The following is a 23,504-nucleotide window of genomic DNA, read 5'->3' on the forward strand; positions in this document are numbered from 1 at the left end:
TTTGTTTATTTTAAACAAGTGTATGATACAATAATATTTACCCCACACACACACACACACACACACACACACACACACACACACACACACACACACACACACACACACACACACACACACACACACACACACACACACACACACACACAGAGAGAGATCAGTGACAAATTACACTTTGAGATGACAGATATTATGAGAAAGATTGATTGATGAGGTTTTTATGGATTACTCACCAATTGAAAATGTCACACACTTTAAACTACACACCAGACAAAATAAGTCGTCAAACAAGGCAACCTTTAAAAGAGTGAGCTGGGGCAGAGAGAGAAAGGCGAGGATGATAGTTGAACAGGATCACATTAGTAGTACTGTATCTGTTGTGGCAACCCGGCCCGGGCCAATTAAGGACATGCAGAGCACCTGAGGAACAGGTGGGGAAGCAGGGCTTAAATAGCCTGCTTCTCCACTCATTCGGGGATCTCCCAGCCATGGGGCTCCTGTACGGAGAGACCGGTCCTTGTGGGTGACGGGAGTCCACCTACGAAGGATAGGACCGTTGCTTCCTCCCAGGTTTTTTTCGTTGTTGTATGGTTTTCCGTATGAGTCTTTGTTTAATGTAGGATTAAACATGACTTTTTGGCTTTTGCCAGCTATGTTGTGTCCTGTTTGGGAGGAGGTGGTTCGCTCACCGTGCCGGGTTGCCACACTGTAATGAAGTAAATGTGGAGATAGTTGCACCATATATTGTGCACAGTACTTACCTAGTTGAAGTGAATCTGGGTGCATCCTGTATGCGTGAAAAATATAAGAGACATGAAACAATCATTTAAACAGTAAAACCTAATTAAGTTTGGCGGAGTTCATACTCACTTAAAAGGCTGCTTGGCTCTGTGGATCTCATAAAAACAGGTGACAAGGCATGAGGGGAACGTAAAAGGTGGGAGAGGGATGAAACATGATCATCGATAAATGTTAAATTAATTAAACTACATTGATATTAGAATATATTCTAGGGAAAAGTCACTTAATCTAAATATCAAAACTCCCCACCGGACAAAAGACTTGAGAAATAATTACATCATGTACAGTATTCCGTACTAGATTCAAATTTGAGCACATATTTGCTGAGGTTTTCAAGTGTATTACCTGTAAGTGTTGTCCTGATCTGAGTAAAGTTATTGGGGTGCAGCCATGCCAAATCAGCAAGGAGAGTGCCATGGGTGAGAAATAGGGATGGGCAAAATGATTCTTTTCCGGGAACTAGTTCTTTCAGTTCAGTTCACTATAACGATTTGTTTGTTTGATTCGTTCGTTACGTCAGATTACGTCATTTGGTGTCTGCCCCCCCCCCCGCGAGACGTCCGTGAGCATAATTTAAACGACTTCTAGGCTCCAACCCCCATGAAAATCGAGAAGATATACTATATAGTAAAACTGAAGAGTCAAGATACGTCAGACAGAGAAAGCGTGCATATTCAACGGTACCGCCTTGTCATTTGTTTACCCAGGTGCCATTGCAACACCATTGCTACCTCTCATTGGCTGAATCTTTGAGAACGTTGTAGACTCAATCAATATAAGTCGCGGGGAGACGAAGCTCTGTTCGTTTGTATATTTTATTTACGTGACCATATTTTTGGTTTATGTTAAAAAAAAGAATCAAAGAACCAGTTCTTCTTGTTTTGGGGAACCATTTCTTGTCGTTCACGTACAGGATTTGTTCGTTGTGAACGAATCGGTTGCGACCGACTCATCCCTAGTGAGAAAGCACCTGTGGATGGCCTCGGTAGCTGTGTCTAGAATGGTGTTGTGCACATTCACCTCTTATGCTCTCTCCGCATTGCTAAGTGCCAAGTTCATCCTGCGCCATCTCTCCAGCCATACCTTTTTTTTTCTTTACTCTTTTCTGAGGCAGTGCAGCCTCCACTTCAATGATGGTTCTTCCTCCCCCTTCTCAAGTTTTCCAATTGTCCATTTAACAAATGTGTCTGCAGCTGCCTTCACTGTTGTGAAATCCCTTGTAATGCTTTTGAGGCTAACCTGTGTGGCAGTGACCATACGATGAGCAGAAAGGATTTCCATACCTTTTGTCTGCAGGTACTTGGAAAGTGGAGAGATTTGCTCAAAGACTCTGAGGAATAATTGTGCAGGTAATATGGTTTCATATTTGAGGAGACCCTCTTTAAAGCCTCGGGCTCTTGCACGTACAGACGGCTTTTCTTTTGCTTGCTGTTCAATGGCTTCCAGTGTGAGCACTGCATCAATAAAGAGGCCGTTGTCAGGTTTTCCAAAATGTCCAAATACTTTTTGAAGAGCATGGTGCTTGGCCCACCACCGTATCTCACCAATTGGAGAGAGGCGTTTGGCTTTTATCCTGAGTTTGATTCTCCCATGGAATAACCCTCTGGTAGGAGTCCTTGATGAACACGGTCATTTAGGAGATGGAAAAGTGACCCACTTTCGATGTTGGTTTGGGTAGTTTCAGCCAGCACAAGATTGAGTACGTGTGCATAGCACCACACATGCACATAGTTAGGAGACTGGGAGGTCATCAGTGCTGGAAAACCTTTGTATTGGCCCTGCATATTGGATGCCCCATCTGTTGCATTTGCAATACACATGCTCTTGTCCAGTTCAGACACTCAAAGAGACCTGAGATCAGAAGTGCTTTCAAAGTCGCAAACATAGGCGAACGCTCGCGAACGATTTTAAACGTGTTCTGTTAAGCGTGTCGATGTCATCAAACGTTCGCGAACATAGTGTTAGACTTCAGCTTATTTCAAAACTGTTCGTATAGACTCTGCGTTGTGTATTTTCCGTCGTAGTAGTAATTCTTGAAGTCGAAATCAAAGCACCTTGACAGGTTGGATCAGAGGGTTGAATAGATGGTTTATTCCAGGATGTAATACAGCGAGATACAGACTTAGGTTGAATAATCTATAGTGGACGCGGTTGAGGAGCAGTTTTGAGACGTGTTCCTTGGCTGTCAAACCCTCTTCTCACCGAACAAAAGGGTAGGGGCGAGTATTATACACAGAAAAAACACGAATAACAGGTAAACAGAAGCACTCTCAGCCTTGATAAGGTATATGGCCCTATGTCCCAGAGGACCAGGTCGGTTCATCCTTGTTGAGACATAACAAATGGCAGAATGTTGGAAATAACACCTTGTATCAGTGTGAGAGGCAGTGTATCTACTGGTAAACCATTAACAAATAACTAAATCACTAACAGAAAGCATAAAAGGCAATAGATAAGTAAATTCAAATCATACACAAGTAAACCAGTTGTAGGCTACTATAATAAAGAAAACTAGAACTGCAAGCAGTTATGCAGGGGTCCAAGAAGTGTGCATTTCGCCGGCACAACGCGACAAGAAATGTGCGTTTCGCCGGCACAACGCGAAGCATGTGTTCAAAACGCTACCCTGAAACTGTGGATACAAAGGATTTGTTTGTGGTAGGAGTAGCGAGAAGTCATTGTAGCTTTTTCGCGGCGAAATTTTGTAGAAGATATACAATTTCCTCGTTTATTGCGCCCCCTAATGGCGAAATTTTCCGAAATTGTTATCGTACGACATTAAGGTTAGCACCAACATGTGTGTAAAACTTGTAGTCGATCCGATGTGTAATTTTGAATTTTTTTGGATTTTGGATTTTCCACGTCTAATTTAGCTAATAAACCAATATTCAAAACGCTACCGTTTCGTTGTCGAAGGTCGGATCAAAAAAGTAATGCAGGAATTCTTTTCGTGTAGGTCTGAAGATGACGTGTGCAAAGTTTTGTGTCAATTGGTCGAGAAATGTGGGAGTAGTAGCGAAAAAACATTTTTGCGGTTTTCGCGATTTAGCGAAAAATATTCATAGACGCAAATGGGCGTGGCCTAGGTCAAAAGATGCAACAGACTCCAGTGCATCTGTGTGTACAAGTTTTTGGACTCTGGGAGGTTCGGTGTGGGAGTTATAGCCCCGAACGCGTATTCCTTGGTATAGCGCCACCTAGTGGCCGGCATGTCTGGATTTTGTCGTCTGCCGTCACCTCACGGACCTGGATCTAGTCATGCAATTGGCGTGTCGGCACCATTTACGGTTTGGGCTGTGGGCACACTTTTAGGTTTATTTTTGCTGGAATAATAAAAAGAACTAGAACTGCAAGCAGTTATGCAGGGGTCCAAGAAGTGTGCATTTCGCCGGCACAACGCGAAGCATGTGTTAGAAAATTGAGAAATGGCATATGCCAAAAGATGTAGCTGACTCCAGTGAATCTGTGGATATAAAGGTTTTGACTGTGGGAGCTACGGTGTGGGAGTTATAGCCCAAAACGCGTTTTCAGAACATTCCATTGGCAAATTAGGAGACATACAATGTCGTAGTTTTTTGGCGCCGCCTTGTGGCGAAATTTTCCGAAGACAATTTTCCTTTTCCAAATAACTCCCGCCCACATTAATAATTGTTGGACATATTTTCTAAATAGACTCGGGTTTGCCCCTTGATAGTTTCCCTTGAGTTTGAAGAACATTCCTTTGGCCAATTAGAAGATATACAATTTCCTCGTTTATTGCGCCCCCTAATGGCGAAATTTTCCGAAATTTTTATCGAACGTCATTAAGGTTAGCACCAACATGTGTGTACAATTTGGACTCGATCCGATGTCTAATTTTGGATTTTTTTGGATTTTTAATTTTCCACGTCTAATTTAGCTCATAAACCAATATTCAAAACGCTACCGTTTTGTCGTCGAGGGTCGGATCCAAAAAGTGATCAATGCATCTTTGCGTGTGCGTCTGAAGATGCCGTGTGCAAAGTTTGGTGTCGATTGGTCAAGAAATGTGGGAGGAGTAGGGAAAAAACAGTTTTGCGTTTTTCGCGACTTTGCGAAAAAAAATTATAGACGGAAATGGGCGTGGCCTATGCCAAAAGATGCAGCAGACTCCAGTGAATATGTGCGTACAAGTTTTTGACTGTGGGAGGTTCGGTGTGGGAGTTATACCCGCAAACGCGTATTCCTTGGTATAGCGCCACCTAGTGACCGGCGTGGCTGGATTTTGTCGTCTGCGTACACATCACAGACCTGGATCTAGTCATGCAATTCGCGTGTCGGTACCATTTACGGTTTGGGGTGTGGGCCAACTTTTACGGAAGGAAGTATAATAATAAAAAGAAAAATCCTTACAAAAACAATAGGGATCCAACCTGTTGGCTTGGACCCCTAACTAGAACTGCAAGCAGTTATGCAGGGGTCCAAGAAGTGTGCATTTCGCCGGCACAACGCGTCAAGAAATGTGCGTTTCGCCGGCACAACGCGAAGCATGTGTTCAAAACGCTACCCTGAACCTGTGGATACAAAGGATTTGACTCTGGTAGGAGTAGCGGGAAGTCAGTGTGGCGTTTTCACGGCGAAATTTTGTAGAAGATATACAATTTCCTCGTTTATTGCGCCCCCTAATGGCGAAATATTCCGAAATTTTTATTGAACGTCATTAAGGTTAGCACCAACATGTGTGTCAAATTTGGAGTCGATCTGATGTCTAATTTTGTAGAAGATATACAATTTCCTCGTTTATTGCGCCCCCTAATGGCGAAATTTTCCGAATTTTTTATCGAACGACATTAAGGTTAGCACCAACATGTGTGTAAAATGTGGACTCGATCCGATGTCTAATTTTGGATTTCTTTGGATTTTTGATATTCCACGTCTAATTTAGCTAATAAACCAATATTCAAAACGCTACCGTTTCGTTATCGAAGGACGGATCAAAAAAGTAATGCAGGAATTCTTTTCGTGTAGGTCTGAAGATGTCGTGTGCAAAGTTTTGTGTCAATTGGTCGAGAAATGTGGGAGGAGTAGCGAAAAATTTTTTTTGCGGTTTTCGCGATATAGCGAAAAATATTCCTAGACGCAAATGGGCGTGGCCTAGGCCAAAAGATGCAGCAGACTCCAGTGCATCTGTGTGTACAAGTTTTTGGACTCTGGGAGGTTCGGTGTGGGAGTTATAGCCCCAAACGCGTCTGTCCTTGGTATAGCGCCACCTAGTGGCCGGCGTGTCTGGATTTGGTTATCTGAGTAGCGGTGCCGGACCTGGATCTAGTCATGCAATTGGCGTGTCGGCACCATTTACGGTTTGGGCTGTGGTACCACTTCTAAGGCGTATAGTATAATAATAATAATCCTTACAAAAACAATAGGGATCCAACCTGTTGGCTTGGACCCCTAAAAATCCTTACAAAAACAATAGGGATCCAACCTGTTGGCTTGGACCCCTAATAACAAACTCATTAGGTTACTCATGATTAAACCAAAACAGATAAAAAATTTAAAGAATCAAGAAAGTCAACTGTCCAGACGCCTCCCTCTGCTTGGCAGTGAAGCTCCACCCTTTTTTAATAGCTTTCACTGTTCCCAGCAGAAGTGTGGTTCAGTTTCTCTAAACAAGATTAAAGGGCCAAGAGGAAGGCCTAGCCTTAGAAACGTTGCGAAGTTTGGGGCACCAGACCTTCCGACAGGGTGGGCTTTCTATCACAGCCACCCTAAGGGGGGCCAACAAGATCGGGGCAGTCCCCGAGGGGGTCGGTCGGGGTGAGGTCATTCGTTGAAACACACAGATAGCTAACTTGATGACCACATAGGGCATAATAACGGGAAGGACAAACGGCTGTGCGATTTGGACTATCTGAGAAAACGGACCCACCCAACCCACTTAGCCATCCTCCCAAAGACCAACCCGCAGTTTCCGACTTCAGCCTGGCCACATTATCATAGATGTCATGAACATAATTAGACACATTCGTAGACGCATCGGGGACGTATGTGCAACATCTCTGGTGTAAATGGCGCTCGATAAAGAAACAGTATCCTCCAAGATGCACAGCAAGGAAGTCCAATAGATACTGATGTTGGAAAATCATTGTTCTAAGCCCGTACAATTCATGATTAAGATCAGTCAGGCCATGGCCGGAAGCGTTCGCTATAGCGTCAATAATATGTACTCAATCTCTAATCTCATCAAGAGCAACTGTGATGCCATAGTTTGGAATGATAGCAGAAAAGACTGTTTGAGTTGGAGTAGCAACTTGAAAATTCTGATGGAATAAATCACGCTTAGATCTAATTGTAGCATTACCCTTCAAATGTTCCTCTGACACAATCTCCAAAGCAGGCACTACATAGGCGACATAACATGAACCACTCCAATTGGTAGGCAGATATGAATAAGCGTCCTGTCCACACACAAACATGGTCCCATTTACCGCAGTCAAGGCATCAGTGGCAATCGTTTGGCCAGGTGAAGCACCAGGCACGCGGGTTAATGGGGGTAGGGGGACATTCACCAACAGATACTTCTCTGATATGGAAACCTGTTCCTGGCCCACAATAGCTGAATATGAACACACACTCTTACCCATAAGGCAAACTGTCAGAAGAGGTAGTTCTCCGCAAGCCAACATGGATCACGGATTGCAAGAGATGTGCTCCCAGATGGAGACTAACCTGGATATGAGTTGAATTTTATGAAAACGTCCTAGGCCTATAGCAATTCAAGTTGTTAATTTATCAATGTCCAAGTTACGCTGAGAAGCGTATTTTCTTAACAAACTGTTAGAGGTTTTGACAGTTTGGTTATCATATTTACTTATATGCGAACCAGACAAGAAATGTAAACTGCTTTAATTAAATGCTACTAATTAAAAATGATAATATAATAAGCAGCTATTACCTTTTCTGAAAAGGTAATAGTCGGTTATGGGTGATATGAAGGCTATTTAACAACAGTGTGTCGTGTACAAAAGTGCTACAAAAAAGGCTACAAAAGTAGCTCCTAGTTAGCAGCTGGCTTTGTATCCGCAGACGAGTTTAATCAGCCACCAGCCGACGAGGAGGTAGTCGTTGGCAGGAAGTGGAAAGTTTATTTATCTGTAGCAGCTTGACAAATTGGACGAAATTTTAAAGCTGCAGAAAGAAACAATTGCATTTCAAAAAGAAAGAAAGAAAATCTTAAGGCAATTTACAACAGCCATTGCTCGCATGCCTGAGCGCAATGAGCAATAATGTGTCAACATTGTAATTTAACTTATTCTATTAATTTATTAATAATCTATTAATTTATGTGATGCACATGCAATATATAATTAACGCAATAAACAATATACTTAACAACTTAGTTATTCATTTATTAATAGTTCAACTCTATTAAGCCTATTTTGACCTATAACCTTGCTGCAATTTCCTCCCTCTTTTGCTGTGCTACTCTCCTCTGTTCCACCCTAGGCCCATCTACAGCGGGAATGACATCATCAATAACATCTGCATCCAAAATTACTGCCCCATCCTCTCCCTCATGGATTAGAATGAAATTGTGTAGAACACATGTGCTGGCTATTACTTTTGGTATTGTTTCAAGTAGGACCTTGTCGAGATAGTGGAGTTTTCTCCATTTGCATTTGAGTCCAAAGGCACGTACAATGTGCACCCTTGTTGAGCTGTGTACATTGTTGTAATGGTTTTGATGCTCAGTTAAGTGTCCATTGTCTCTGTATGGGACATGCAGGTTTGTGTCTAAGGGGTAGGCAGAATCAACAAGTAAATGGTACTGGGGAGGGAGGGGAAGAGCTGTCAATATGGCCTTTAGGTCACTGTTACGGTACACTCTTGAGTCATGTACAGATCCAGCATTTCCAGTCTGTATATGAGTAAAACGCAACTGTCTGTCACATACAGCCTGTAGCTGAAAACTTGCATAGCCCTTCCTGTTAATGAACAAATCACTATGTGTTGATGGCCCTTTGATCGGAATGTGAGTGCCATCAAGACATCCAATTACACCTGGGAAACCTCCCTTTCTCTCAAATTGAACTTTCTGTTTCTTCTCCATTATTCTCGAGTTTCTTTCTCTCTTTAAGTGACGTGACTGATTGACTGATGACAGCCGCGGCCCAAGGGGCGCGACCTCGGCCCTCAGGTAATGGGCCTTTCAGGTTAAGTTGACAGCCCGCAAGCCCAAGAGGGAAGGGACCTCCAGAAAAAATAAATAAAATCAAATTAAACCTTGTCGGTCACAAAGGCCTGCCAGCCCACCGGCCATCTGGCATACAGGGCAAATACCCTGTATGCCAGATGGTTATACGCCCTGCATAGAACCCAATAAAGCTAATTTGATGCAAGTGGTCAAGTGGTCAAACAGAATATGTTAAAATGTGTTTATTGAGACATGCATACATTTTATTGCGTCAAAACAATTGGCCTCTGATATATTCAGGCTATGAGAAGACACAATAAATTAAATAAAATGAATGCCCACAGATGTCAGAGTCTGTAGGATATGGCTGCATTAAAGGTGCACTGTTCATCTGTTGTCTATAGCGTCCCCTATTGTGACTATAACAAAGTTAACCCTGCATTTTGGCTCCTTGAAGCTCATTGGACAAATTTTTGCTTCTGGCAAACATATTTTTTTCGACGATCGCAATCATCTCACTCAAACAATTAGAGCCTTGGCCCTCAACCATCCCAAAGTTGGTTCTGCTCAAATGGGACATTCTGGGTAGGAATTGAAGCCATTTTAGTGAATAGTTATAGTTATTCATATATTAGCGCCCCCATGGGGCTAATATTCTGGCTGCCCACTTACTGTTTAGGAGATATGCCTATTTTCTTTCAAAGGGGTGTTCTCGCACGTTACGTTTGAGTCCCTGGAGGCCATAGGATCTGGAATTTCAGAACGGTTTTGATCCTGGTCATTTTAGGAGATTGGGAATTGTTATGGCCTTGAACTGATTTGAATTGGTCATTTGCTTTGGGAGGCGATATGAAAAGCAGTTTTTGCAGAATTGCGAGAAAATTCATGCCGCGTTTTTCCGTTCAAATCAGTACTCGTTTGTTCATGAAACTCTTTCAAATATGAGTATGACCTATTGGCTTCACTGGTAGCTACGTTGTGGTTATTGTTTTTAAACGCCATGCTGGCATGCCGGTTGCTGTAAATCCTCAGGTGCCGGTAAACAGTGCGCTCATTAACTGCAAACGGGAACCTTCAGTTCACCATTCACCAAATATCAATACCACTGATCTCAAGCAACTATCAAAGATTTGTACTCAGATATTAAATTAACAGAATGCTTGACTTTATGAAAGATCGAATTCACACAATCACAAGACACGATATAATGATCACAAGATAAGCTGAGCCATTTCAAGAGCAAACAAACTGAAAAAAACAAAAAAACATGGAGAAACAGGTAAACACAATTAACTCAATAATACCCATTTAGCTAAAGAAGATGATGTAAAAGACACACACAAGATTAACAATTTAAAATCTACAATTAAAACCATCTTATTTCCACTGTCATCTACTGACACACGCGCACAAGCACATACACAGACAGACAGACAGACAGACAGACAGACAGACAGACAGACAGACAGACAGACAGACAGACAGACAGACAGACAGACAGACAGACAGACGCACACACACACACACACACACACACACACACACACACACACACACACACACACACACACACAGACACACACACACACACACACACACACACACACACACGATAATTTGATCTTGAAGGTGGTGGTGGTCATGTGGCCGTGAGCCTAGAGTTTGCTTGAGCTAATAACAGCAGTGTGTTCATCAGTGATAGACCTTCTTCCCTTCGCCATTTTGGCTCCATCACTGCCATTGAGACACAACACAGATAAGCACATGCAAGAATGACAATCAGAATGGTACAGTGGTCATGATCCGTCTGTGTGTGTGTGTGTGTGTGTGTGTGTGTGTGTGTGTGTGTGTGTGTGTGTGTGTGTGTGTGTGTGTGTGTGTGTGTGTGTGTGTGTGTGTGTGTGTGTGTGTGTGTGTGTGTGTGTGTGTGGGGCTGAACGATTAATCAAATTCAAACCGACATTGCAATGTAATATAATGCGATATGCAAATCGCAAAGGCTGCGATAAAAAAAAGAGGGGGGGGGTGGATGGGTTTTGTTAATGTTACTGACTGGTGATCAGCATGATTCGTATTTATTTTTATTTTACAATTCAATAGTTAAATAAAGATGTTAAAATATCAATTCATGCATCAATTTATCTCAACACATCGGCCTGGCCTTAAGGAAAAAGCAGTTTATATGTTGACTGCTTCCAATGTTGTGTTGGTCATACTATAGAATGATTTATTGCTTGTTTATTGAATAATACAGAACAAAAGGAACTTTAAAAAGATTCAGCGCCATGTGTGTGTGTGTGTGTTTGTGTGTCAATGTCCTAACTTGGACAAGAGTGACAGCCTAGAAGACCAACAACAAGCTGGACACTTAAAACCACACTTAAAAATCACATCAATAGAGTACTAAAGTGAAAACGTCACGTTGTCCTGGCAACCGGATTTTCAGTTCTAAACAACCGAACGAGAGATGGCGTTTTCCATTGCTTCCATGTGTTGTTTCTTTCAAAATGGTGGGTGAAAATCACTACCAATTGAAAACATGTCGAGGCGTTCATGTATTCCCCTGGGGTATCAAAATGAAAAGTTTGCGCTAACTTACATCATTGATAAAGCAAACTCGCAAATCAATTTGCCAAAAAATTGCTCCTTTTCTACTAAACGTTCGTGTGGCATAGGATTTCCCCTTGTTAATTTGGTTTGTGTAGAACCGAAAATCGGTTGCTATGGAAACGTGACGTCACACTTTAGTACTCTATTATTGATTATATATAATTTGTTAGCTCCAACCCTCGGCCACTCATAGATCACAGATCAGTTGTTACCTCTGGATCTCAGCCTGTGCGGTGGAGTCTGCCAGCTCTCTCCCGCACGTCTCTGGGAGCAGGGAGATGAGGGCTCCACCCAGCAGGGTGAGGCTGCTGAACACTGAGATGGGTATGGACCAGTGGTATAGCGCCAGCAGGTTGACTGAGGGAGCCAACAGCCCCGCCACTCTAGTTGCTAGGCTCCCTAGTCCAGCTGCAGTATGTCTGAAAACAACATCACTATCACTGTCCTTCATATTCCTCATTATCATCCTCATCCCCTTCATCCAGATTATCAATCATAATCATTATCCTAATCACACTTATCTTCTTCATAATCAACACACATCTTTATCATCACCATTATCAGTGGCACAACTATCTTCAGAAACATGACCACCATCATCATCATCATCACCACCACATAGGGGAGGAGTGAGAAACTAAATAAAAACGCAGAAGTCCACTCAAAGGACCTCAAGGTGTGTTGTTGTCTTACCTCGCGGACGTGGGAAACAGCTCCTGAATGTAAACGCTGCATATGCTCGAACCCAAGATCATAAGGATCCGCGCCAGGATGGCCAACACGGTCACAGCGATGGCGTTTCCTGTGATGTCCAAGTGAGAAACCGCAGATGAAGCCAAATGTACCGTCTTTATCTTCAAAGAAACATCTGATTTACTACAAAAGAAGACACTCTTGCCAACAGCGCCTTACAGTCTATGCAGATGCACGTCATTTAAGGTGCAGTATGAGAGATTGAGTGGCATCCAGTGGTGCGGTTGCAAGAGTGTTCTGTTACCCACACCCCTACACTGTCCCGTCCACCTATATAATGTGTCCGAGAATGCGTGTTACCTGCGGGAACAGCCAGGATGCTGAGGCACACTAGACCCCCCACCAGGAGGGTGAACATCAGGGATAACTTCCTGCCTGCGAGCTCCAACAGCCAGAAGCACAGCAAATGAGCCGGTAACTCCGTGATTCCGAACAGCATCTGGGTCAGGAAGATGTCCAGCCCAAACTTCCCCACGTTAAACGAGAGGCAGTTAAAGGTGAGGTTCACTGCAAACCTAAAAGATTTGTTAGTAAACAGATTAAGAAAGGTATTCGTAATCATGTTGTACAATGCAGGTCATGTGGCCAGGTTTGAAACATTTCATTGTCTTCTACTTATTTATTTCCATTTATTTCACGAGGACGAAACTTTCACATTTTTAATATTTGTGACCGGGCCAAAAGGGATACAACAGCACACAAACATATAATTAAACTAACACCAGCATGGACTGATGATTTGTCAACAGCGTTGTCTGAATAAGGAGCTCCAGACCCCTGAATGATGCTGTTTCAATAAAGTTTTCTTTGGCAGGAGCCCCGTAACAGAAAAGTTATGCTATTATGAATGTTAAATTGCTTTCAGTTTTGATTAATATTTCCATTGAGTCCATTTAGAGAGGGTAGCCTACAACTCACCATGATAATGTTAAGATCAGGAAGCTTTTTCGAAGCACAGGTGATGTGATAAGGACCCTTATGCCCCCTTTCTCCACAGTCTTATTCACTGCAATCTGTTATGGATTAGATTAAATTATATAATAAAGTAATTTTCAGTAGCAAAAGTAGAATTCCCCGTCTGAAATGTTAACAATATACGAGTATTTGTATCTTATATATAAATAAATAAATATTATAATAATTATTCATCGTAACAGCCGTAGCCTAAATAACATCACTGTTTAGAACAAGTACCCTCTCCCTTCGATAAATTCAGCTTTTGAACCCCTCCAAGGAGCTACCATCTACTCCAAGCTGGACCTCCGGATTGCCTACCACCTTGTTAGAATTAGGGAGGGAGACATATGGAAAACGGCTTTCCACACACCACTTGTTCATTTTGAGTACCTGGTCATGCCCTTTGGACTGACAAATGCCCAAGCTTTTCTACCGCTCTTCTAAATTATGTTATCCGCGACTTCCTCAACCGTTTTTGTATAAAACGATGACATTCCGTTTTTTCCGGCAACATGGAGGAACACATCATCCATTTGAGACAGGTTCTCCAGAGACTCCTTGGGAACAAGCTGTACGTCAAGGCAGAGAAATGTGAGTTCAATGTGGGTTCGGTTTCATTCCTAGGATAAATCTTTGAGAGCGGTCAGGTGAAGACAGGGAAGGTGCAGACCGTGGCAGAGTGGTCTACACTCAATGACGGTTAAAAAGCACAAGTCCTTCCTTGGCTTCTCCAACGTCTACCGTTGGTTCATCAGGGACTAGCAGAGTGGCAGGGCCCCCTACCAAGCCCACCTCTCCTGCAACTCAAAAAACAAAAACAAAAACGGCCCATGTCCATTTGTAAGTCTCCACAGGATACCCTCCGACGTCATTTCGGACCTTGGACCACAATTCATCTGCCAAGTTTGGAAGGCTTTCTGTCAAGCCATAGGATCTCAAGGCCTAGGATCTCAAGGCCTAGGATCTCAAGGCCTAGGATCTCAAGGCCTAGGATCTCAAGGCCTAGGATCTCAAGGCCTAGGATCTCAAGGCCTAGGATCTCAAGGCCTAGGATCTCAAGGGATCGTCCCCTCAAGATTGTATCCAGGAAACTCACCCCCTGTTGAGCCGCTCTTTTAGTGCGTTCATACACAACACGCGATTTGGGCCTATTATTTCTAACAGACCTTTGCAAGGTACCTTTTCGAATAGGGATTCTGGAACGGTGCGTCTGTTGATGGCCGCTGCTTTGAGGATCAACTCTTTGGCCTCCTCTGTCCTCCCCCTGTCCAGCAGCCAGCGGGCCGACTCCGGGATAAACCTTTACAAAAGTAGGGTGGAATTAGTTTGAATCAAAACATAAATTAGCAACCCCCTGGCAGTGATATTTTAGTTGCTACATTCAACCCTATATCCACACAGCAATGATGCTGTTCTGACCTAATCTATTATGAATTAAAGTGAATATCGACAAATAAGAAGCAAATATAAAAACCTAAGATTCCATTGTCCCTATACCATATATCAATTTGAAAGTAGGCAATGGCTCTTTCATTAAAGGCTCATTTTAATTAATAGGACATGTATGTGTTATCTATCAGATTTAATCAAATCGCAGCGGATCGTTAGAAAATTGAATCGAATTGCATCAAATCGTTCAATATTAAAATGTATTGTCCCTGAATCGTATTGTAGCACATGTATCTAGATACGTATCAGATCGTCCTATAGAGGAGAGATGCACATCCCTATTTGCGACACTACTTTGCTCTACTGAAGAACTACCACTTAACACCAAAGACAAACACCAAAGATCTTAGAGATTGGCACTTAAACTCACATCTATACAAAAGACAATCCATATAAAAGTCCCAACACTTCATTTAAACCTGAAGGTTTGTCAGTCGAATAATGCTGAGGAATGTTAAAAAACTAGAGCTGTCAGTTAAACGCGTTATTAACGGCGTTAACGCAAACCAAATTTAACGGCGTTAATTTTTTTATCCCGCGATTAACGCAATTATTTTATAAAAAAAAAATATATATATATATATATTTTTTTTTTTCTTTGGCTCAAAACAAAGAAGCAGTAGCCTGACTGCTATGTTCAAATGACATTTGTTCAAAGCAGTCGTTTATTGCACTATAGGCTCTTTTTTTGTATCGTCCTGTTTTGATCAGTGTATATGCCAATGTTGTTATCAATAATAAATCATTTGCACAAGGCAAGCCGATGCACTTCACCATTTTGATAAGAGAATTAAAATGAGAAGAATTATGGGACAAAAAAATCAAGGGATATTTAGCATAGAAAAATAATTTGCGATTAATCGCGATTAATTAGAGTTAACTATGACATTAATGCGATTAATCACGATTAAATATTTTAATCGCTTGACAGCTCTATAAAAAACATTTATCATGAATAAATAACTGTAAAAAAAAAAAAGAGAGAAGGGAATTCATAATGTTTAATTGTATATTTGTAATTTAAAATAGTAAGGGAGACAGCCCATTGATAAATAATGTATGAATTACATTCTAGGGAGGATTTATATCCTCTCCCTCTCAGGGGCCCCCTGAATCGTCGTTACGTGTGACCCCTGTCTATGGGGTCAGAACAGTCTCATTATTAATGAATGCACAGAGAAGGATTCACAAATGTATTTTGTGATTTATATATAAATTACTCTCTTCTCACAAATACATTTAAATGCACACATAAATGGATATCGGTATGTATAAATGTAAAATAAATCCATAAACAAAAATAAGTTTCACAAACACATTTCTTATCCACACACAAATGTGCCTTGTCCTAAATAAATGTAATATATATATCCATAAATACATTAATTAAAAAAATATATGCAATTTTTATCAAAATGTAATTGGATGTTGTTACATTTATATACAAACTGTTAAACTTGAATTTACAAGACGATTTTCATTTGTGAACATATTTGCAATTGTGTGTCAACTGGACTGTATTTATATATGGATTTTTGAGACTCTCCTGACGTGGCCGGATTCACAAATGCATTTTTTTCAACAGGGAACTCTTTGTGGCCAATCAGATGCCTCCCTCGTTTTCAGCCAATCACATCTCTGCAGTGACTGGGATTTTACAATCAGTGCCGTTTACTACTTTAACGGCACCGACAATCCCAAAACCCAGTCGAAACTAGATGGAAAAAGTGTGTATCTAAACGTGACGCAGCTTTTACTTCTTCGCCACCTAGAGATTGTTCTGTACGATCATTCCAAAAACCCATGTTATTTCCCATAGACATTTGACAGAGGGAACCGGAGGCCTGTTTCAGGTAGCTGGTTTAACATACTCTGAGTTTAATCCTGCGCTCTGAGTTGGTTGACTCAGAGTTCTGGGTTGAAAAGCAACTCTGGGTTTTCGGTTTCAGAACAGGCGATCAGCGTTGGCTTAATCAACTCGGGGTGTGTTCACGCTGGGTTGAGGGCGTGCCTGTTGACTATAAAGAGCCAGCATCAATGGATCTCTGATAACATGATCAAACATGGACCAAAAGCGGAGATCCACTTACTTTTCCCCACGGAATTGGAAATTCTAATGAACGCCTATGCCGAGCAGTTACCCCTTTAAACAAAAAAAAAACAATACCGCCGCGGCAGCGAGAGCGCGAGAGATTGTTTGGCATGAAATAGCTGAACAAGTCAATGCCTGTGTAAAATAAATTAGTAAAATAAAATAAGAGGATAGTTTAATATCTTCCACTCATTCAATATGTATATTGTGTGTATGTGTGTGTGTCAATTTACGCAACCCCAAGTTGCCCCAAGAGGACTTGCAAATGAAGATGAAGTACAAAAATATAGTTCAAAAATGTAAACTAATGTTTAATTGAAATCAAATCAATTGTGCTGTTTTGCCTGCTCTACCTAATTTAACAGCTATTTTCAACATGTGATGGGCCTATATTTAAGCAGTAAATGTAAGTAGTACATTTCCCAGCCACCCCAACACTGCCAATAGTTAATAGGATTTAGAAATATTAGAAGGCTACACCTAGGCCAAATGCATTACATATATATATATATATATATATATATATATATATACATGTCTTCAAAATAGTGCTTACTGAATTTTAGGGTAACATTTTCCTCCATGTTAGCAAATCGAAAAAAAGCAGAGGCCCGGAAGACTGGAGGGGGTCCACCTCTGCAGCCCTCACAGAGGCTGAGGGGATGGCCCTCAGCGAACAGAGTATGCGTCCTGTGGCTGAGGGCATCCCTGGGGGGAGCTCCTCTGACCCCCCCCCCCCCACCCTCCAGGATAGAAATGCCTTTATAAGAGGTTGGTTATTCAAAATAATTAAATATGTACACGCAACACAGCACGTTACAAATTAGATGGGGCAATATTCTGGCTCAAGTAATCATTTCACTGTCTAATCATCTTCTTCCAGTTACTGATGGCGTCATCGCCCTAGGCTACTTGAACCAGATGCCCTCACCAACCTTCATGCAATTGTAACAATTCAAAAGATGCAAAAGGATGCTTTGGAGATCCAAATTTTGGAACATAAGTTAAAGGTGGGTGAGGTGGAAACTGGGATACTGTTCCCTGCTCTAAAAACATACCCAATATGAATGACTTTGTGCTTTCAGGAAATAAAGAAATCCTCATAAAAAGTAGATTGTCTTTATTAGAACACGGGCTGTGGTGGGACGAGTTATTTTGTTGAACAGTTTACTCAAAGGGTTTTACTTCAGTGAACATTGCATACGATTATGCTGAGCATGTGCGTGTAGAGAAGAACAGGATCTGGTTAAAAGCAGTACCAGGGACTTTTCTGCCTTGCATTCTTAAAATGAGTTTCTTGACTTGCAGCAGTTATAGGTCCGTGGTTAGTCAGCTACTCTGATCATCGGAAAGCCACAACGTTAAAGTGACTGTAGTAGCCTACAGAGCGGGTGGGATGCACGGGGCAGATCATTCTACTCATGCGTTAATTGCGTCAAAAAACTTAAACTTAAACTTCAAGCATGCCCCCGGTGCGTTTGACAGTTAACATGGGGGCTGAGAAGGTGGTCTAAATAAATGATGGATTGCGCTTAAAAAAGATAGCGCTCGTGAAGAAAATTATCAGGAAAATAAAGTATATCCAACCGGGTTCTTAATAATCGTTCCTCACGGAGATTCCTTCTGAGGATCGAAGCCTCTACGTACACAGGCTCTCGTAGAAAAGGACATGCCATTTCTAACACTTCCTTCTGTCGGAGAGCTGCCTTCAGCCTTATAGACAACAAAGTCAGAGTAGGTCTAACCACCTCCCGAGCAGGTTAGGTCCACGGCGTATGTTGCCGCAGCAACTAACTCTCGGTTGCGCTGAACCTGCTACTTGAAACGGAAAATCCAGAGTTTCCACTAACTCAGAGCGAACAAACTCGGGGTTGCCTCAAAACCAGCTACCTGAAACAGGCCTCGGGAGGCTTGGAGGCTGGACTCAGAGGTCGGAACTGCAGTCATGTGATTGGCTGAAAACGAGGGAGGCATCTGATTGGCTACAGAGAGTTCCATGTTGAAAAAAATGCATTTGTGAATCTAGCGACGTCAGATGAGTCATAAAACTCCACATATAAATACAGTCCAGTTCACAAACAAATGCAAACAAGTTCACAAATGAAAAGCGTCTTGTTAATTCAAGTTTAACAGTTTGTATATAAATGTAACAACATCCAAATACATTTTTGATGAAAATTGCAAATATTTTTTAAATTAATATATTTATGGATTTATATTACATTTATTTAAAACAAGGCACATTTGTGTGTGGATCAGAAATGTGTTTGTGAAACTTATTTTTGTTTATGGATTTATTTTACATTTATACATACCGATATCCATTTATGTGTGCATTGAAATGTATTTGTGAGAAGAGAGTAATTTATATATAAATCACAAAATACATTTGTGAATCCTTCTCTGTGCATTCATTAATAATGACACTGTTTTGACCCCATACCTGTCTCCTTCTGCTGCACGTCGTGACCCATACATACCATATGTAGACAGCAACCAGGCCCATCGGCGCCGCCATGACCAACTGAGCCAGCCTCCAATCACGGATTAGGTAGATGATCCCCGACATACACGCCAGCCCGGCAGCCCCAGAGAACTGGCCCCCACACGCGCCCAGGGAGCGCTTGGTTATCCCTATCCACTCAGTCACTGCCGGGAAGGAGAGCCATGCTCTTGGGTACAATATTCGGCCGGCAGTATGCCCACATGGCATAAACCTTTGACGATCCGACATGTTTCAACAAAGGCCTTTTGTGTTTTGGTTTTGAGGTCCCAAGAAATAGTGGATGGAAAATAGTTTTTCTTAACGTGCCATTCAAACCGGCACCGTGTAGTTTTTTCGACTGCAGCTCAGTCCTCCGTTGAAACATATCTAAACTAGAAAGTTCTTTTTTTTTTCTCAATAAGTCGTTTTATTCTGTCCCCCACCTTAGGAAAACGTACATAGTGCTTGTTCAACTGTAGTATACAGGTTCAGCTTCACATTATTCTGTAGGCCTGAGTCTTTGGTTTGAATTGTCTGAAGATTAAGTTATTTACATCAAAGGTTATGGTGAATGATTTACGCTTAATGTTTGACTGATATATCTGCCTTTCCATTATATTTGCACTGTGTTCTGAACTGAGTGAGAGGCTACTAAGAGAGGAGGAAGAGAAGTATTGCATACGGTGTACTCACTCAACACGATGGCGTTCATCCGGGAGCCCCCATAGCCCACGCCCGCCCCAAACTGGGAGGCCAGATATAAGTAGTAGTTGGGACTAAGGCCACTTATGACCGTGAATATAAATAGGAACATCACTGGAATCTGAATGGTCCGTCTGCGTCCAAACCTGTCAGAATGTTTTTTGGAATTGTTTTTATGTAGAATTTGTCTCCCACTTGTTTTTTTCAGAATGTTTTGATAAAACAAAGTGGCCTATATTTTTATTTGTATCAACATTCCTCATATTTTCATGATGAATGTTGTGTGAAATACATAGACCTGCATACAGGATACATAATTAATAATATCGGAATACTTGAATAGTCATGTTGACTCAAAAATATATATATATTTTTTTGTAAGCAACAAACGTCAATATCGACATATGGCCCCAGTTGAAACCACTAAATATGAAATCGCACAATAAAATCGTAATATCCTATCGCTACATTTACAGAATCCCAATATTGACAGATCCACAATAGCTATCATATTGGTACTCAAAATAAATTGTAAAAATATCGTATTGTGAGGTTCCGGCCTATTTCCATCCCTATAATGAATGAAAAAATAATCGCCCCAAATACTTAACAGATAAAACTCACGATTCTCCTAAAGGTCCGAACAGTAGCGAACCGATAAGAATGCCGGCCCCCAACACCGTTTGGGCCACCTCCACCACGTTCGCCTTGTCACAAACTAGATCAAACTGTAGGAACCACATAGAGCTGTGAAACAAGAACTGTTCTCAAAACCACAAACCCTATAACACACTAAGACTTACATCGGTGACTATGGTGGCCTGGTACAGGGTCTGGTCGTACACCCATCCGTCCCGGCAGGCGGTGGTGTGGTTCAGGCCATACTGGCGGATGGAGTCCAGGGTCCAGTTCACCGGAGCGTACATCAGACACCGGCTGAGGGAGCCGTCTGGCTCCCGGGGAACGGTCAGGTTCAGCTGCTCCTCTTCTGTCAGGTTGGGACCGGCCCCCAGGATCCAGTCCGTGTTACAGTGGCGCTCCGGGTCTGATTCCACAAAAATTACGCTGGCAAAGATAAACGATAGTAAAAGGAAGGGGATCCATATGGCTATGAGTAGAATCTTCTGAAATAATCCAAAGTCTCCAGCAGCCCTCAGCATATCTCCGAAGTCCACCATGGTGCCCCGAATGAAAACCTCTGCTCACAAATGTTACTCACAAGATTGTTTAACATAATCTAGTCCATCAATGTTTAACCTTTTTGCTCATTATCTTTGACCAGGCCAGGGGAAAAAAGAAAAGAAAACAATAGTCAGGAAAGAACAAATGCTGTATCCATTTCTTTGTATGGCACAGCCCTACAAAGAAATACTACAGTGAATCTTGATTGGATGCACCATGGCCATGGTAACTACAGGAATTTACACAATAAATGCGTCAGGGATGTGGCCAACAATGGAAGTGATGACTAGGTACATTTTTTATCTCCTGTAGTTAGAAGTTATAAGCCTGTGATTGTAAGTGAGTACTCTGCAGCGCAATGGCGTTTCTGGCCATTCTGGCACCCTACACGAGATCTCCAACCCCCTCCCCCTTTAGAATGTAGGTGTTTTTTTAGTGTCTCTCTGTGTTCACATTCCTCAGGCCAGTGCCTCTCCTAATGATACCAGGTGTTATCTCCAACAATCATTTGTTTAGATGAAGAAAGAAACTAAAACTAGACTAAAACTACAAAGGAAAACAATGACTAAAATGTGACTAAATATACTAAGCATTTTTACTAAGCATCCTAACCGTAAATAAAAAACAGTTGGGACTTGCTACATCTGAACAAAATTCTTAGTTAAATAGTAATTTGGATCGTTGACACATTAATCACGCCTGAAGAAGAAAGAACACAATCCTAACATTAAATGGGCTTTCACCTTCATCCTGTTTGGCCTCCGGCCAAACCCCTGTCTCTGACCCCCCACCGTCAAGGGGTTGATCACGGAAGCAACTTGGGGGGTTAGGATCGTTTCATACAGTCCTTACAATAGAACCTCCACTGGTCTGTGTGCCAATCTCTCACCTAGATTTGAATCCTCCATACAACCTACAACCAACGCCTCCAACAAGTAAAGCTGAGAACAATAAAGGTATAAGTTTATAAATGAACAACAAATTTAGGGAGGGCAGTGTAGCTTAAGCAATCAGAAGGGGGCAAGGGTCATGCTTTAACAATGGGGGATAGGTAGTCAAGAGGAGATAGAGGTAGTATGGTCAATGGGAGACCATCATAAAGTTAGCTATAAATAAAAGTGCTATTCTTACACCATATTTAAAGCCCTCAGCCCCACCCTGACTCTTTTAGTCTGCAGTACAGAGCCATGGTGAGAGGGAGAGATTGTTTGTGAGTGTTTGTTGCTTGAATAAAGAGCTTGAATTTACTGTATGCTTGAAGGTTTGCTGTTCATACACTATCCATCAATGCACGCTATTGATGGGCAGTTAAACAGATAGGGACAGTGTCAAACCGTCACACCGTGCAATGTCAATATTTCCACCGTAATCACCACCATCACCACCAAGTGTGATGACGGTCACACGGTGCGTTCCCTCTCAAGCTCCACCTGTTATTGATTATGTATCAGTTGTAACCTCAGGCCTATTATTGATTATGGATCAGTTGTTACCTCCGGCCTGTTATTAATTATGGATCAGATGTTACCTCCGGCCCACTTCCTGTTATTGATTATGGATCAGTTGTTACATCCGGCCTGTTATTGATTATGAATCAGTGTTAACTCCGGCAGATTATTGTTTATGGATCAGTTGTTACCGTTGACCCTCGGCCTGTAATTGATTATGGATCAGTTGTTACCTCCGGCCCTCGGCCTGTTATTGATAATGAATCAGTTGTTATCTACGGCCCTCTGCCTGTAATTGATTATGGATCAGTTGTTATCTCCGATCCTCTGCCTGTTATTGATCATGGATCAGTTGTTACCTCCAGCCCTCGGTCTGCTATTGATTATGGATCAGTTGTTAACTCTTGACCTCTGCCTGTTATTAATTATGGGTCATTTCTTATCTCCGGCCTGTTATTGATTATGGATCTGTTGTTATCTCTGGACCTCTGCCTGTTATTGATTATGGATCAGTTGTTACCTCTCAACCTCCGCCTGTGCGTCGGAGTCTGCCAGCTCTCTCCCCTGGGTCTCTGGGAGCAGGAAGGCGAGGGATCCACCCAACAGGGTGAGACTGCTGAACACTACGATGGGTATGGAGTAGTGGTACACCACCAGCAGGTTGAGTGGGGGAGCCAACAGCCCTGCCACTCTAGTCGCGATGCCCCCTAGTCCAGTTGCAGTCTTTCTGAATACATCAATGCCCTTGTCATCAAGGTGGTCATCATCAATCATCTTCATCATCAATCATCATCAATTGTAATCATTATCCTCCTCCTCATCACCCTCATCTTCATCACTAACACAAATCTTCATCACCATCATCAGCGGCAC

General features: G+C 42.0%; 1 protein-coding gene across 1 annotated transcript; it reads right to left on the reverse strand.

Moving 5' to 3' along the window:
* Positions 1-10,418: 10,418 nt before the first annotated feature.
* Positions 10,419-21,507, reverse strand: LOC115548528 (solute carrier family 22 member 13-like). The gene is made up of 10 exons (XM_030363247.1): positions 20,805-21,507; positions 20,626-20,729; positions 19,993-20,147; positions 19,295-19,463; positions 14,453-14,573; positions 13,235-13,329; positions 12,617-12,831; positions 12,257-12,365; positions 11,776-11,982; positions 10,419-10,687 (listed from the first exon to the last, which is right to left on the reverse strand). The coding sequence occupies exons 1-10, from the start codon at positions 21,177-21,179 to the stop codon at positions 10,609-10,611; spliced, it is 1,629 nt and encodes a 542-aa protein (XP_030219107.1). The 5' UTR covers positions 21,180-21,507; the 3' UTR covers positions 10,419-10,608.
* Positions 21,508-23,504: the final 1,997 nt, after the last annotated feature.

This window comes from Gadus morhua, chromosome 8 (assembly GCF_902167405.1).
Source record: "Gadus morhua chromosome 8, gadMor3.0, whole genome shotgun sequence".
Classification (NCBI taxonomy): domain Eukaryota; kingdom Metazoa; phylum Chordata; class Actinopteri; order Gadiformes; family Gadidae; genus Gadus; species Gadus morhua.